Source organism: Gadus macrocephalus, chromosome 1 (genome assembly GCF_031168955.1).
Source record: "Gadus macrocephalus chromosome 1, ASM3116895v1".
NCBI lineage: Eukaryota > Metazoa > Chordata > Actinopteri > Gadiformes > Gadidae > Gadus > Gadus macrocephalus.
Window position 1 is genome coordinate 17,786,963 of NC_082382.1, and position 16,410 is coordinate 17,803,372.

General features: G+C 47.0%; 1 protein-coding gene across 2 annotated transcripts in view; it reads left to right on the top strand.

The window, feature by feature from the left end:
* The first annotated feature begins 318 nt into the window (after window positions 1–318).
* Window positions 319–16,410, top strand: part of LOC132461626 (adenylate cyclase type 6-like) — a 32,405-nt gene continuing 16,313 nt past the window's right edge. Inside the window, exons 1-3 of one of the 2 annotated variants that reach the window (XM_060056867.1) lie at window positions 319–725; window positions 3,136–3,259; window positions 3,339–4,295. In XM_060056867.1, the coding sequence (XP_059912850.1) occupies window positions 3,378–4,295 (918 nt within the window). In that variant the 5' untranslated portion in view covers window positions 319–725; window positions 3,136–3,259; window positions 3,339–3,377. The remainder of the gene's footprint in view (window positions 726–3,135; window positions 3,260–3,338; window positions 4,296–16,410) is intronic. The other variant, XM_060056859.1, reaches the window with a different exon arrangement.

A 16,410-nucleotide genomic window follows, 5' to 3' on the forward strand; every position in this document is an offset into this window, starting at 1 on the left:
GTGTCGTTTTAATTTCTTTCATTTGGACATGGCACGATAACGAGGGCCACAGCATGATAACAAATGAGCGTAAAGACAACAGTTTCAAAGATCATTTCCTGCAGTTACCGATTGTCCTGCATGTGCGCTACAGCCCTGAGAAAAAAGAAATGCCCTCAAATAAAACCGAGAAAACACACAAAAGACAATGCATGCCCTTAAGCAAGCGAGCACACCACAGGCACACACGTAGACATCGCGCGCACATTGCACTCTCATATAAAGGCGACCTCTAGGGGATGAGTTCACCAGAGAAACGTAGATTCTCCGTGTGTGTGTGTGTGTGTGTGTGTGTGTGTGTGTGTGTGTGTGTGTGTGTGTGTGTGTGTGTGTGTGTGTGTGTGTGTGTGTGTGTGTGTGTGTGTGTGTGTGTGTGTGTGTGTGTGTGCGTGCGTGCGTGCGTGCGTGCGTGTGTGTGTGTGTGTGTGCGTGTGTGTGAACGAGGGGAAGGAGTCGAGGTCGAAGCAGCAGGAATGTAGTGCTGCTCTGAAAGAGCTGGGCGCGAGTGAAGGTTGTTCGGCCCAACGTGCTGTGTTCCCCTTTTTATAGGAGCGTTGTAGACCCGCAGACATCCGTCATAATAACACACAGATACGGCTACAGTCCTCCAGCCTTGCGGTGTACCGAAAATATTGTCTTTTTTGGGCTCCGGCGCACTGATACTCCTTTTAAGAGCTGGGTCTATGGTGAGTATACGCGCTTTCTAAGATATATCTAAACCCCGGGCGTTTTGGACACATTTTGGCTACAGTCTGAATTTGAATTTCAGCATGTCGCCTGAACTGGTGGTCTGGCTCTCTCGCCGAGTCAATGTCAACAGCTGACCGGTGCTACAGCGGTACGCTGAACGGTGGCGGCGCGGAGCGCTGTGTTTTTGTTCTGCAGGACCCCGGGCTGTAGGCTACAGCTTGCCTGTTCTGGACACGCAGACGATTCAATTGCTTTTTCGTACACGGGAATACATGTGTTGCCATTAGTAGCATTGCTCTCCGGCTGTGTTTTGCAGTTATCCCCATTGACATTGCGGCCCACGTTGTCGGCTTTCTTTCTCGCTGTGAAACACGTTTTTTTTTACCGTACTACCCGATGATCACGTTTACGTTTCTATTGTTAAATGCTAATATGTGCAGACGATTTCGACACTGTGTGCGATGTGCAGTCGCGTAATCAAGAGCATTAAAGTCCGTCATGGCCGAGATGTAATGCTAAGTTGGCTCGTGTAACGGAATGTTTTGCGGGTAACTTAGTCAAGCCCTTTGGAGTGGAATGGTTCAACGTGTTAAATAGCCAGAAAATAGGCCATCCAATTTGCACCCACGACACAAACATTTTAATGAAAATGTCAGAGGAGTGTAACTGTAGAAAAGCAATGTTCTCTTTTGCAATACGATACAATCGTGGACCATTGCTTGCTGTTTACAACGACTAGTGTATCGTAGGGTCCTGTTATGTAATTGGTGATCCCAAAGGGTCTGCATGCACAGTTGCATTTCTATAATTATATCTTTGCCATACCATGAAGGATGATAATGAACTGCTATATTAAGAATGTTGTTATACGCTAGTTATGACCTAATATAGGGCATCGGTAAAGTCTGCCCTAATATGTCATGCATTTAATACATCGGCCGATTACATTCGGTCGTTCAGGCATACGCATCATGGGAATTTTTTTGTCGTTATCCCATGGTAGAAACATGCACAGGCTACACCGATTTTATTACATAAGATCCGCATGCGGCTATCCGACCTGTCGTAGGCTATATGCAATAGCGGTAGACGATATGCTTTTTTCGCAGACATTGCATGCACTATGGCACTTCATTATTTACAATCCATAGTGTCGTGGCCAGATACATTAACAACATCATCTATTTGGATAGGTGTGGAACGGTTTGTTGATTTGCTGTTGCGTTAATTTGACATGGCCTAATTAGGGATACAGTGTCAATTATTTCCAATTATCGGTAGGGATGCAACGCTTATAAACCCCTCAAAACCCATGTACTATCCTTCTCTATATATATATCATAGACAGTATAAATTGCTGTCATGAAGGGACTATTCATAAGCTATACCCAAACCTCATTGTATTAAGCATCATCTTAAATTGTTCCTTTTTTTGCTTGGTCATAAACCTTTCTATTATTATTCTAATAATAACAATAATACGTAGAAGAATTGTTTTTATTATCATCATCATTATTATTAATAGTAATCCTATCTGCGTGACCTGGGGTGCAGCTGCTTCTGAAGGTGTCCCAGCATGTGTGTGTCGCATGTGTCCTCTCCTGGCTGTTGCCCTGAGCCCATAGGCCTAGCGGAGATTTGTTTATTAAGTTTAGAGGTTAGCAGTGTCCTTGACATGTGCAGCCAGAAACCAGTCACTGAGTCATCAAAGCTAATGGGGGAAGCATGGATAATTTAATCTGGACTGGAGAGCTCTTGATCTCTGATGGTGCCCACTCGGTGCGTCTTTGTTGTCAAATTGAGCGCACCAAACCTAGCCCACTCAAGGCCGTTAGCGAGAGAGCGCAGTCCACCAAGAACAAGCCCGTTTGCTTCCTTCACCAGCCCGTAATTTGAGTGTTTAGAGAGTCGAGTTGATTTGGACTTGGTTCAAATTTGCAATGGTTGATGACAAAATCGAATATTGGCACCCGCCCCTTGTGGCAATACATGTAGGACGTTGTTCTTTTCCACTTCACTATTTTGTAAACAAAACAACCAGTTGTTTCCATGGGAATGTTGTGAGTCTATTCACGAGAGCTGGAGAAACCAGGGGGTTCAGGAATACAAAATAAACATGCCTTCAATTTACTGTGAATTGTTTGTAATTACTTCCAATTGAAACAATGTGTCAGATGTGAGCACACACGCGCACACACACACACTCGTTGCGCAACGGACATGGATTGGTATCAGTACTTTTACTATTCCTCTTGTTCTTCAGAGAGAATAACGGTTCCTTAGGTGGCCTTGCCTCCAGTATAATAAATATCGCGGAGTGTATTGTTCTGTCCCCAAGAAGACTGCTGGCAGCGGAGCGTTGTTTATAGAGAAATAACATTGTGCCTGCCTGTTGTTTTACAAAAGGGGACCGTGCAAGACTCACACCTCCAGTGGCCTTACCTTGCCTGAACCAATGGTGTGTGCTTACTTGGATAAATGATTGGCCTGTCCATAAGGAGATCTGCGACACGTACACAAGGCCACACAGGTGAGTGGCCACCTGTACATCCTTATTACAACCTGCCATTGGAACACCCCTCTGCTTTAACAAGGTTTCAACCCGTCAGTTTGTTAGGTCTTCATCCACATGCTCTGCCCCCGCTAGGATGTCGTGGGCCAGGGGTGTCTTCTCCCCCCAAGGGGACGACCGCAAGACGGCGTGGGGGGAGCGCAACGGCAAGAAGAGGAAGGACGGCTCGTCGCTGTGCAACCCCCGCTACATGAGCTGCCTGCGGGACCCCGGGGAGCCCGACTCGCCGCCCCGGGCCACCCCCCAACACTACCACTGCGGGCCGGGCGCCGGCAGCAGCAACTTTGGCGTGCGATGCGTCTGGCAGGAGGACCACTACGGGAAGCGGCCCGGCGGTGCCGGCGGCGGCGGCGGCGGCGGCGGCGACCTGGGCCTCAGGGCCGTGGACCTGGGCTTCGAGGACGGGGACCTGAGGGCCCGCAAGGAGGAGGAGCCGGGGGAGCCGGGGCCCGACGGCTGCAAGGCGCTGAGCGCGGCCGAGTGCTGCCGCCGCTTCCTGTGGGTCTTTGAGTCCAAGAAGTTCCGGTCGACCAAGCTGGAGCGGCTGTACCAGCGCTACTGCTTCCGGCTCAACCAGAGCTCCCTGACCATGCTGATGGGCGTGTTGGTGCTGGTGTGCGGCATCATGCTGGCCTTCCACTGCGTCCACGACACGGCCGACCCGGTCTACGCCTCGGTGCTGTCCGTGGCCATGGTCCTCTTCCTGGCCATGATGGTGGTGTGCAACCGCAACGGCTTCCACCAGGACTTCATGTGGATCGTGAGCTACCTGGTGATCGGCGTGCTGATGGTGGTGCAGGTGTTTGGGGTGCTGGCGGTGGCGCCCCGGAGTGCGTCGGAGGGCATCTGGTGGACGGTGTTCTTCATCTATATCATCTACACTCTGCTGCCCGTCAGGATGCGGGCGGCGGTGCTGAGCGGCGTGGTGCTGTCCATCATACACGGCATAACCTCCTGGCGGCGCAACCTCGAAGACAAGTTCCTCTTCCAGCAGGTAGGCGTCGGCGCGGTGGGAGGGAGATGCACTGTTTGTTAGAAAGCCACTCGAATCAAACGGAAACAAGCGTGTTTTTAGGGAATCTTTGGTGTTTTGTATGTGGTCGCAGGGGCTCACCTTAGTTTTAATATCTTGCTCTTAATATTTCCTTCAGTGTTTGTAATCCATCCTTGGTGGTGACATGTTATTGGATGTTGCCTGTGCCTGTTAAATGGAGCGTAAACGTGCAAGTTAAAGAGATCACACGTTTTGCTGGGAAAACGACCTCTCCTAACTCACTTTACAGGGCCCCCTATTATAAACACCACAGCTGTCTTCACCACTATTCTTCATAATGTGACATACCCTACTTTGTCGTGTTTCAATATAGGACAAACATTGTAAAGACGCCTTCTGCATGTCCCCGGTTCCATACTATAAGTAGATACTAGGTACTGTAAATCCTGGCAGGTTTTCAAATTAAATTGTTAATGAGTCCATGTTTATTGTTCTACAGAGCAGCCAGCAGCAACTCTGTTGGGGTTTGTGGGAGGTCATCTTGGTTGAATGAGCCCTTTTGGCTGTATTGTGGAATATCATGATAATGTAGCACAGTGCCATTCAGACCTAAATTCCCTAAAACAAGAAGGCTATTGTGTTTATTTGCAAAAAGGGTGGAGCTGTGTACTGGGCTAGTGAAATGGTTTGTAGCAAAAAAGAACAAGATGATCACTTCATTTTAACTGGAAGCACAATGCAATGCAATGCTACATCCTTTATTGCATGTCATAGTTTTTTATTAAAAATTAATCTCAGCAGTGTTGCAACCACTTTGTTCAAATACATTTTACGATAGTATAAAAAAAAAGGCATTCACACACATCTCACATCGCACCCTAATTTACATTTTATTCTTGTTCCCAGGATACTAAAACAACCGTCATGATCAAATGTTCAACGGTTAGAAAGCCAAATGCAACAGTCCGTGTTCTTTCAGAACTGACATGTTATTGGCGTATTATTACCATTAAGCAACCGGATGGTTGCGGCGCGACTCGGAAAGAGCCAATATTGACATAGCACTAGTGTTCTGAAAAGCTTCAGCGTCTAGTGCCAGTGGCCCTCGACAGCTGACTGTAGGCACATGGGCCCAGTGCCCAGTCCACATTCTACAGACTCCAGTCCCGGCTGACGGGTGGATGGTGAGTGGAAATACTGTCCCAGTATTTCAGTCCATTTCCAGGGCCTTCATCCCCTCCCCTAGAGCAATGGACTCTTGGTGATACTAACAATACAATAGGGTGCATCACTCAATGACAATCGATAGTAGGGACTAGGTCTGGAACCTCAGCAGGCTAGGAGCCTAGCTTTCGGTGCTTTGGCACGCCATCTGCAAGTCTATCGCCAACTCACTCTATCTCTAACTCACTCTATCTCTAACTCTCTCTATCTCCCACTCTCTCTATCTCCCACTCTCTCTGTCTCCCACTCTCTATCTCCAACTCACTCTCTCTCCAACTCTCTCTTTCTCCAACTCTCTATCTCCAACTCTCTCTATCTCTAACTCACTCTATCTCTAACTCACTCTATCTCTAACTCACTCTATTTCCAACTCAGTGCTAGCTCTGCTGTTACTGTAGTTTTAAGTAAAGAAGTTGTTTGGATCTGGGATGTTAAAACGTGTTTTATGGTTCCTATAAATGTCCCATAGATTACAGAGAGCTTGAGCATGTTCCAAAACCAGAGGATAGTTTTTCCGTTGAGTCATCTGCTTTTCTTTTTTTTCATGCCCAGGCTTACATGACTTGACTGTCATTATACAAGAGGCATCTGTCCGGCTCCTCACTGCTGCTCATGCTTCTGTGATTACTGTGAGACCCTATTCAAGGCTGTCGCGCCTGTCTTTGTCACAGGGAGCCACATGAGCACGTACACAATCATGCACACACACACACACTCGTACATGCACGCAGACACACACACTCACGCGCACGTGCGCAAACACACACACACACACACACGCACACACACACACCAATACATGCACACTCTGTGGCTCCTGGTGTCACATGGACGAGACGGAAATCTGGGAAAAATGGGTCCTCCGGTCTGCTTTCTGGCCTTGTGTTTTTTTTCATTAGTTGTATTTTCCCTGGGGAGACGGACCAAACAGGACGAGGTTTGACATGGGGAGGCAGAGGATGGAGGCGACCAAAGCGATCTTTGTGAGGGATCTCAAGGGATCTTGTGAGGGGGGGAGTTGTTGGTGTCTTTGAGGATTACCGTGGTGACGAGGGGAAAACTCCGAACCCAGGGTGTTGAGCGAAGTTCGGAGCTGAGGAAAAAAAAGTCTGGCTCTGGTTTCTCTTTTGCTTTCTTTTCCATTTTTCTCACACTCTCTCCCCTCCACTTCCTTCTTCTCTCTCTCTCTCTCTCTCTCTCTCTCTCTCTCTCTCTCTCTCTCTCTCTCTCTCTCTCTCTCTCTCTCTCTCTCTCTCTCTCTCTCCCTCTCTCCCATTCCTTTTATTTTAGTTTCCCCTTAGACACGACCCCATCCTCACAAAGGCCCCCTTTAGATGAGCTCCGGCCTCTGGTTCCCCCCACCATGCTGATGGTGAATGTCTCCGTAGATCTCCCTGTTTCTCCTCTCTGGAGATCTGGAGCGCTGCCCACTCAGAGGGCTGCGACAGACAGATGAAGATAAAGCTAGACTCATGGAGGAGGAGGAGAAGGAGGAGGAGGAGGTGGAGGATGAGGAGGAGGTTACACTGCTGCTGTTTACTTGAAGTGCCTCCATTATGTGTGTGAAAAAAGAGGCTGCATTCATTCATGCCGTGTGTGGGTTTAATGTCAGTGGGTTGATCGAGAGGGGATTCTTGGCGATGTGGTGATACGTAGAAGTTTTGCTCGTCGTGAGAAATTGCACACGGTTCAACGATTTCTCTGAGAACCTTACCAACCACGAATGGTAATATTCAAATACTTTGACCTCCGGGGAGGCTGACCCACCAAATGCAAACCAATAACGATCCTGCTTCATATATGCAAAGGCCTAGGCGAGATTCAACAACCCATTCTCATCAGGATAGCGATGATCTATTCTACACAATGTCATGTTAAGTTACATGACAACGTATTGAATTATAGCCCGGGCCTAATCGGAAGCATGTTCATCCCGAACTCTTCTCCAGCCAGGAAAGGGTCAAGCATTGCGGCCAGCCGTGTGCTTATGTAAACCACAACACCCCATATACATCCACACGCACACACAAACACACACGAGACAGTGCTATTACCTGTCCCCTATGTCTGCCTTACAGCACTGTCCCTCGTGGATTGGTGCGATTGGGCTAACTTTTAAACAGCAGGTCTAACAGCATTTTTGCTTTCATATGTGAACTTGTAGCAGCTGGACATACCATTGCATATGTTCGAGGGATTACATGATTTCATATAATGCCATTGTTCATACCAGCGCCCCGTACAATATGCTATAGATGGATTATCAGCAGACTTTGAGAGAAGTCTTCTTTATGTGTGCACCAGGATATATTTGGCTGTTGTGATCCCAGCCTAGCGATATGAAGGGAGGCAGCCATTGATCGGCAGTTGGAGGATATTGTTGAGGCTAAAGCTACGCGCTGTCTGCAGCCTTTGTTGTCATTTGTGGAGCCAGCGGTAGAAGAAAAACCTGTTCCCAAGGCACATTGTTTTGGGGTCAACGAATGCGCCGCTGGTGGAAACATACTGGTTTCCTATGGCGACACATTAGTGCCATAATTCACTAATGTGAAAAAAGATGCATTCGGGCGTATTATATTATTCCACACGCGTAGATATTAACTGCGAGCGCGCAAATGATCTCTGCGCGCGCGCAAATGACCTCAGCGCGCGCAAAACAGCCTCTCGCCCTTAACAGCCTCTTACGAAAGATGCACTATGGGGGAGGGAACCAAGGCAGGGTGGGCTTTCCTATGATTGGCCGTTTCTGAAGCGCGATATTTGATTGACAGCCCTCCTCAGCCTTCCTCTCATTCGATTCTGAATTGTACAGTAAATGGCTGAAACGATAGTTACGTATTGTAACTCTAGATTCTATGAGTATAGGCGCAGCCTTTTAAGGCTATCGCTATTGGGTTATCCCTAGGCGTGAGCCGTAGCACTGAAAAATGTGTAATCCCCGACCACCAACAGCGTGGGCCTCAATTACGTCCGCGTGCGGCGTGCTTCAACGACGTCCGCATTTCGCAGATATAGTCGGGCGCCGGCAGACGTTCTGCTCCCAATAAACAGATTTTCTTCAGCTATTTAAAGGACAATGAGGCCGACACTTAAAGGACAATTCCGGTATTTTGAACATTGAGCCCCCTTTCTGGTTTGTTTAGGATGAAATAGAGTGTGTGACACCGAAATTTTAACTATTAGTCCTTTCTCGGGTATTTGGCTCATTTTGAATCGCTCCTGCCTGCTTCACAATGGTTGTCTGTGTGCATACACAAACCTGTCAACCCAGCAACCCTAAACGTTCGTTTTCAAAAACCGAGTGGCTAACCGAGTGGTTAGTGGCATTCGTGAAGTTTAAAAAAAAAAATATCGGCGCAATATATGTTTTACACCCGTGTTAGTTGCTAAATTGAACTATTTTTTCAGATACCTCACAACCGCATATAAACTTCCGCACAAGGTCCCACTCCGTGCAGCACCTACTTTCGACTTCCGTCGGCATCTGCCTGCACTTCCCACAGGCACACCACCCGCCCGTGATCCTGGGGGGACCGCTTCAGCCGGAGCTTCAGGCGCCTCCGTAGCCCTAGCCTCCATCTCACGTAGCTCCTCTTGGGTGAATTCTGGTTCAAAACGATATCCTCTGCCGTCGAAATCGAGTGCGTCCTCCAGAAGCCACCTTTCATAATCCATTTTCAGTGATTTTCTATGTGATTTTCCCTAATCCGACGTAAACCAACGTAAACAGCCCACCTTTCCGGTTCGGCGGAGTAATATCATCGTGCAGTAATGAGTCTTCCAACTGAAATCAACTGGCGATAAATGTGCAATAAAACACGACAGAAACCATATATTGCGCCGATATTTTTTTTTTAAAACTTCACGAATGCCACTAACCACTCGGTTACTTGCACATTTTTTAAAACGAACGTTTAGGGTTGCTGGGTTGACAGGTTTGTGTATGCACACAGACAACCATTGTGAAGCAGGCAGGAGCGATTCAAAATGAGCCAAATACCCGAGAAAGGACTAATAGTTCAAATTTCGGTGTCACCCACTCTATTTCATCCTAAACAAACCAGAAAGGGGGCTCAATGTTCAAAATACCGGAATTGTCCTTTAAAAGGCTGCGCCTATACTCATAGCATCTGGAGTTACAATACGTAACTATCGTTTCAGCCATTTACTGTACAATTCAGAATTGAATGAGAGGAGGGCTGTCAATCAAATATCGCGCTTCAGAAACGGCCAATCATAGGAAAGCCCGCCCTGCCTTGGTTCCCTCCCCCATAGTGCCAAAATTAAATTCGAGCGAGCGTAAAAACAGCGCGCAGAGGTTATTTGAGCGCGCGCAGAGATCATTTTCGCGCTCGCAGTTAATATCTACGCGTGGGGAATAATATAATACGCCCGAATGCATCTTTTATCACATTAGTGAATTATGGCACTAATGTGTCGCCATAGTTTCCTCACACCGCGCCAATGAAAGAGATACCAATCAATAGCTTGTCACCGGCATGACGGAGGCGTGCATCATGAATTCAGGCCGGCAAGTGAGGTTTTACCCAGAGAAAAACAACTACAACCATTCTAATCAATGGTCGAGGGTCCGTCATGAAGACAGTCTTCAGTGTCGGAGTGACCTATCCTCAACATATACTGTTGGATGATCCCTCTTAATATTTTACAAAAAAGATTGCATAGTTATAAACACTATCACACACACGCATGCAGGCAGGCATGAATGCAGACACGCAAGCATGTGCGCAGACATGCACGCACGCACGCACACACGCACACGCAAACACACTCAATCGAGTGAGGTAAGTGGCGTGTGCCGGTTGAATCCATCTCATCAGGCTATCACTATCCGCCCAGATCACTTGGCTGTTGTCAAACAGTGAGAATACAGTGTCAGAATCAGTGGGTGTCAAACAATATTATACATGTAGCTTAATGCCCCCTCCCTGCAGAACTCTCTTCTGCTCAGACAGAGTGTGTGCGTGCGTGTGTGCGCGTGTGCGTGTGTGTGACTCATCCACTTATTGTATTACAGCCTTAGGCAACGATACAGCCCTGGATAACACCATCATGGGTGGGAGCAATTAGGATTAGTGATAAGAGAAATATTTCTCTTAGAATACTGCCACCGATAACAGGGAATAATACCAGGCCTAATAATAGCTCTTTTAGACCAGGATGATGAAGCCAAAGCTTTATCATAACAGCTCGTGGTTTACTCACAACTTGACAATCTTCAAAAGTAAATATGGGGATTTAATGCCGGGATCCAGAGCGGAGGGCTTAGGGCTATTAGAAACTTATCTGCAGTGTTTTCCATTGAGCTGCATGACATGCAAGCCCCAGGGCCTGATAGGTGGGCTTAGTTTGCACTCTTAACCGTCTCCCCAGCCCACCTGTCAATCATTCCTGTCGTGATCGACTGCTCACAATTGCAACTACACATAATATGCACACTGATAATAAATGATGCAATTCTGTTTTGTATCTGCAATTATAGGAGGTATGGGTTGTTTAGATTAGTGTATGTTGAGGTGTTTTTCTTAGTAATTGTAAAAGTGGATTTGATTGAGGTTGACCTCAAGATAGACACTGCACTGCGTGCTCTTTATTGCCACTGGCTGATAAATGTGACTTCATTAGAGGTTTTTTACAGGGAGGGTTGCTTCTACTTAAAAATGTATCTTCTTCAGTTACAACGTCCTAAATAGGAATAACAAGCCCTAAGCCTCATGCATTTACTCCATGACCCCTTAGTATTAATACAATTATCACATTTGCAAGTGTTTGTAAGAGATAGATATAAACTGGAGATCGATGCTCAATCCACAATAATTCTCTATTTATGAACGTTACAACTCAAAGCCATTTTTTCACCTTTAAGTGCATTTGGTTTACTAATAACAACTGCTTACAGTAATTACACTAATTAAGTACTACTTGTACATTGACAACTCGTTTCCCTATTTGGGATTACACGGCTGATTCGTCTCAAACAACTCCTTGAGAAGGGGCTTAGCTAGAGCAACACTTTTTTCTTAAGACTTGGACACAGCCACGCCAAAAAAAACTGTTAGGGTTGGCAGATGGGAGACCTTTTGTCATATGGTAATCCTGGATCGCTAAACATTACACCATGAATCACCGGGCAATATCCGAACACCAGAAACTAGCGCTACTGGTTGTCCCACCGAACGTTGACACTCAACACTCAACACCCTGTTCTGTTTTCCCCCTCATGGAGCCACCGCTGTTTGGTGCTTCACAAAGAGCACGGGTCACCTGATGAGGGCACTCCCGTCGTAATGAGAGGGCCCGGGCCCTAAGCTCTTCCTGATGGCATTCAGTCAGTGCTCATCGCGCCACTGTTTAAAGTATAACCTGTTGCTCTTGTCCATGGTATTGATCTGTGTGCTTTGCGGTTAGAGTCAATATTTGAAATGGATAGTGTGTGCCGTGTTGTTCACAGTGTGTGCTCGGGTAGCAAGACGGGGAACTGGCCGGTGTGGATAGTTTTTGATATTATCTATGATACTTTTAATTCATAGCACGCTAGTGACTGAGGCTAGCCGTTCCAGATCTGTTTTCACCCGGACAGCTACACCTAAAAGTTTCACCTCAGCTTTAGTGTACAATATGTTCTGCAAAAGGAAGTGCAGGTCATGAAGTGATGTAACCATGTGTTACACTGGGAAACATGTTATGGCATTTTTGTACCATCACTAATTATTATCATTGCATGCTTTTGTTTATTCTCTGATGGAATTAGCCTGTGTACATTGAGGGCTGGTATACATCAGCAGTCCTTTCGGTTTTCGGACTGTTTCCCAGGCCTGTATCAAGGCCGTCTGACTTCAAAAGAGGAGACGGATGCAACAAATTCTTGGAAGTTTTACTCACAGCCACTGCACAGTTCAAGGTCCCCGGACCCCCTGCCCAGGCCTTTAGGAGTCAACAGAGTGGATGAAGTCGGGCTGGTCGCTCTTATTCTTATTATTACCCTGAGCCCTGTGTTCAGAAGCAGCAGCAGCCGTGCTGTATTTGCAGCTGTGTCTCCCCATAGCAGAGAAAGCGAGAATGCAGAGAGGAAACACAAGGCGAGCAGACACAGACAAAGACACAGAGACATACACCCGCACGCACACACGCACACGTACAGACATACACATACATGTATATATAATATATACACAAAAACACACACACACACACACACACACACACACACACACACACACACACACACACACACACACACACACACACACACACACACACACACACGCACACACACAAACAGTTAAGATTGGTTGATAATCAGACCGTTTTGCATGTTTGAAATGTTTTAAAGAGGCTCATTCAATCCACATTTTCATTCATAACGAAGCCCTGTGTGTGCGTGCATGTGTGCGTGTGTGTTGGCTGTGTGTGGGATGACTGTCCTGATACAACGGCCTCTTTATGGAACATAAAGTAGCACATTATATTCCTGGAGGAGTGATTCAGATGGATGTACAGGGTAGAGATCTGCACGGCCTCAGGCGCATCGCTGCATGCAATGTCAACCGTTGGTTGCAACGGGTGTATTTTGGTATCCAGCCTAGATTGATTGTCTTTTGCTACTATGTTAGAATTGGACTTAATCTGTATCAGTCTAGTCGAGAGGAAAAAGGAACGTGCTCTAAAATTGAAATCATACAATAATATTTATCATTTGTGATAGGAATGCACAGCAAATGGTTTGCTTATTCAGTCGCACCTCCTCCTGGTCCAAAATTCCTGAGAACAAAACGCTCAAATAGATCAGATTAAAGTCCTGCAGAAAATATGTGGAGCCTGGACACCAAATGGGCGACACATCCAACCCATTCCCTCCTCTGTGTTAACCACCCATGCCTGCTTCCCCAACGCCCCCCCAACGCCCCCCCCAACGCCCCCCCCCCCCCATCTCTTTCCTGGAGGTCAATAACATTCACTGCTGCTGGCCGATCCTATTATGCACCGTCTAGCAGCTCCGGGGTTTAGCTGATTCGCAGCCCGCTCTCGTCCGGTTCCAACGACGGGTGAGCACGTAGCCAGGATCACAAGCAATCCCAAAACATGTCTCACTTAGTGTCCGGCGGCGTCCACGATGAAGGTCAGAGGGAGGTGCCTCTGAGACCCACCCCTCCCTGAGAACCAAGCCCATGATCCCCAATGGGCCGCCGGCCGGGCGGGAGGGTGGCTCGGCATTGGCCGATGGCCGATGGCCGCTGGGACGCGGGGCCTGTTACGAAACCGCCCCATTGGGCATGCGCCAATCTGGGAGGCTGGGAGTGCGCTCGGTGATGATGTTGAGGGCGCCGGAGAATTAAGCGTTTTCATCCGTTGACTGGAAGTAAGGGAAGGTAAAACCTAGTCGCTGATTTGAGATGAAAAATCTGGCAGAGGTGGAGATGGTAGGGGAGGATTAAACGGTGAGGGTTAGTGAGCGTGTGTGTGTGTGTGTGTGTGTGTGCGTGTGTGTGTGTGTGTGTGTGTGTGTGTGTGTGTGTGTGTGTGTGTGTGTGTGTGTGTGTGTGTGTGTGTGTGTGTGTGTGGGGGGTAGCATTGGATGCTTTTGTCTCATATTTGGGACACTCAAGGCTCAGATGGGTGAGTGACAGATGTGTGGACTGGGTCCAATAGTTGATAACTTTCCAAAGTGTTAGGACTTTGTGGTCTCACTCAGGTCACTGGTCACCGATGCCTTTCGAGCATTCCATATGGAATGTCGAAAGTTGGCAAAGACAGGCTCACCTCCTGACCCCCTTCCTCTGCCTCCCGTGACTATCCATCCCCTTATCTCTCAGTCATGCTGCAACATTTATTCTCCTAATCTTGGGTCAATAGTGACCCTTTTCTCGACAGAAGAAGTAGTTCAACCAGCTCTTTAAGTAATGTGTATTTTTAGCCCTGATTCCAAGAGCCACTTTATCAGGCTACCGGTAAAACTCGACTTGGCTGCACGGCGAGGAATGCTTCTTGATTGATCAGAGAACAGTGACTGTGCTCTGACAGTCATATCTAGAAGACTAACTGAATGTTCCGGATGCTTACCAAAGGTCACTTATTGGAACAAAACTCTCATGCCAAGAGTAGATTCCCCAGAGCTGTTCAGTTGGCTGTGTGTGTGTGTGTGTGTGTGTGTGTGTGTGTGTGTGTGTGTGTGTGTGTGTGTGTGTGTGTGTGTGTGTGTGTGTGTGTGTGTGTGTGTGTGTGTGTGTGTGTGTGTGTGTGTGTGTGTGTGTGTGTGTGTGTGTGTGTGTGTGGAATCAATGGCCAAAATGGACTTTGTTTTACCTGCCTGGAGCTATTTAAGTGTAATCCTAAAGCAAATTATTACTGGGTCATTGCCCTCACCAAGGTAGCTTTTGCACAGTGTATTTGTATGTACCATGTAGCTTACGTTTTGGCTATCACCTCTGAATTGCCCTCAATGTTTAGGGACTGGAGTTGAATTTAGCTAGCAACTACGTGACCAGATCCCTTCCCAATATTAAGCAGGCTAGAAGGCCATTTGTTTCTACTTAACTCATTCAAAGCAGAGGATGTAGGCCCCAGGAAGGCCTAAATCCTCTGCTTTGTTTTGATCTCAGCATGTTGCGTGTTAGGAATTCATCTGTTTGGTGTTAGTCAGAAGAATCGGTTACAGTGACGGGTTTCAATCCAAGACGAAAAGCATGACCGTCCCCACCGCTACCACAACGAGGTCCTCGTGTTGCCTGTGATGCAAACTCGCCCTAAAGAGATCTGATTATGCAAGCAAGAAAATGGTTTTGCAAAACACTCACAGCAGAAAGCACTGTTCCTTTCCCCTCTGTTGTCCACTCTTTAGAGCTCGCTGTTGTCCCAATGCCTAATTTAATAAACACCTTACTGTGAGCCACACCTCCTAAGCCAATGTTTAGATTCCTTCTCGACTCAACCTACACAGAGCTTCCAGATTCAGTGTTGAGTAATGACTTCTGTGAAACCCAGCACCTCCACACGGAAGGGTCAGACACTAACAATAATGGATGGTATAGATATCGATAAATGTGTCTTTGTACAGAGACATACAACAAAATACATTCCCCCTCCTCGGCTTCCATCGCACCTCACCTTTCTCTGTGTAAGCTGTGGAATAGAGAGAGACAAACGCTAGCATCAAAGTGGCCAGGGGACGCCACCGCCGCTGCCAGATTAGCATACAGGGTGGTCATGGCGCTGGAGCAGTTACAGCCTCAACACGCTCTCAGGTCAAAGGGTAATCCATCCAAATGGAGCAGCACTATATAAATCTCATACCCACAAGGCTCAGGCTTGGCACTCCTCTGATGTGCATTGACCTCAAGTACCTTCCGGGGTCATCCTGACTTTTGGTAGCAATTAGAGTTGTGTTGCATGGGAGTGTAAGCCGTACATGCTATCTATGAAGTCAGTTGATTGGCATTCATTTTGAAAATATGGGAGGTGACTGTTGATTCTTGGAAAATGTGTTGAGCCTACGAGAAAATGTAAAAGCACGCTGATGTAATGCATCGGATATGTCATTCTGTCTTGGTCTCGTGCATGTTTTTCTGCATTCCAATGGGCAAAACATATCCGGCTCTCTCTTGTGGGGGTAAAAATATATTTCTGTGAATATCTGGATACTTTGCTATCTGCAATATCGTCAGGTGGACACAAAACCTTCTTCTTTTTTTTTTTAAAGATAACAAATGTAAAGTTGGAACACGTAACTTTTCAACTAGCTTGTTTCTTACCTGGAATACCTCGACAAGTCTGTAGTGACTCAACGAATTGAATGGTTGTGCATTTTTTTTAAAACAGAAATGTATGTATAGTATTGTTTGAATGGTATGGCGGCTGGCCATGGGTCCACTGT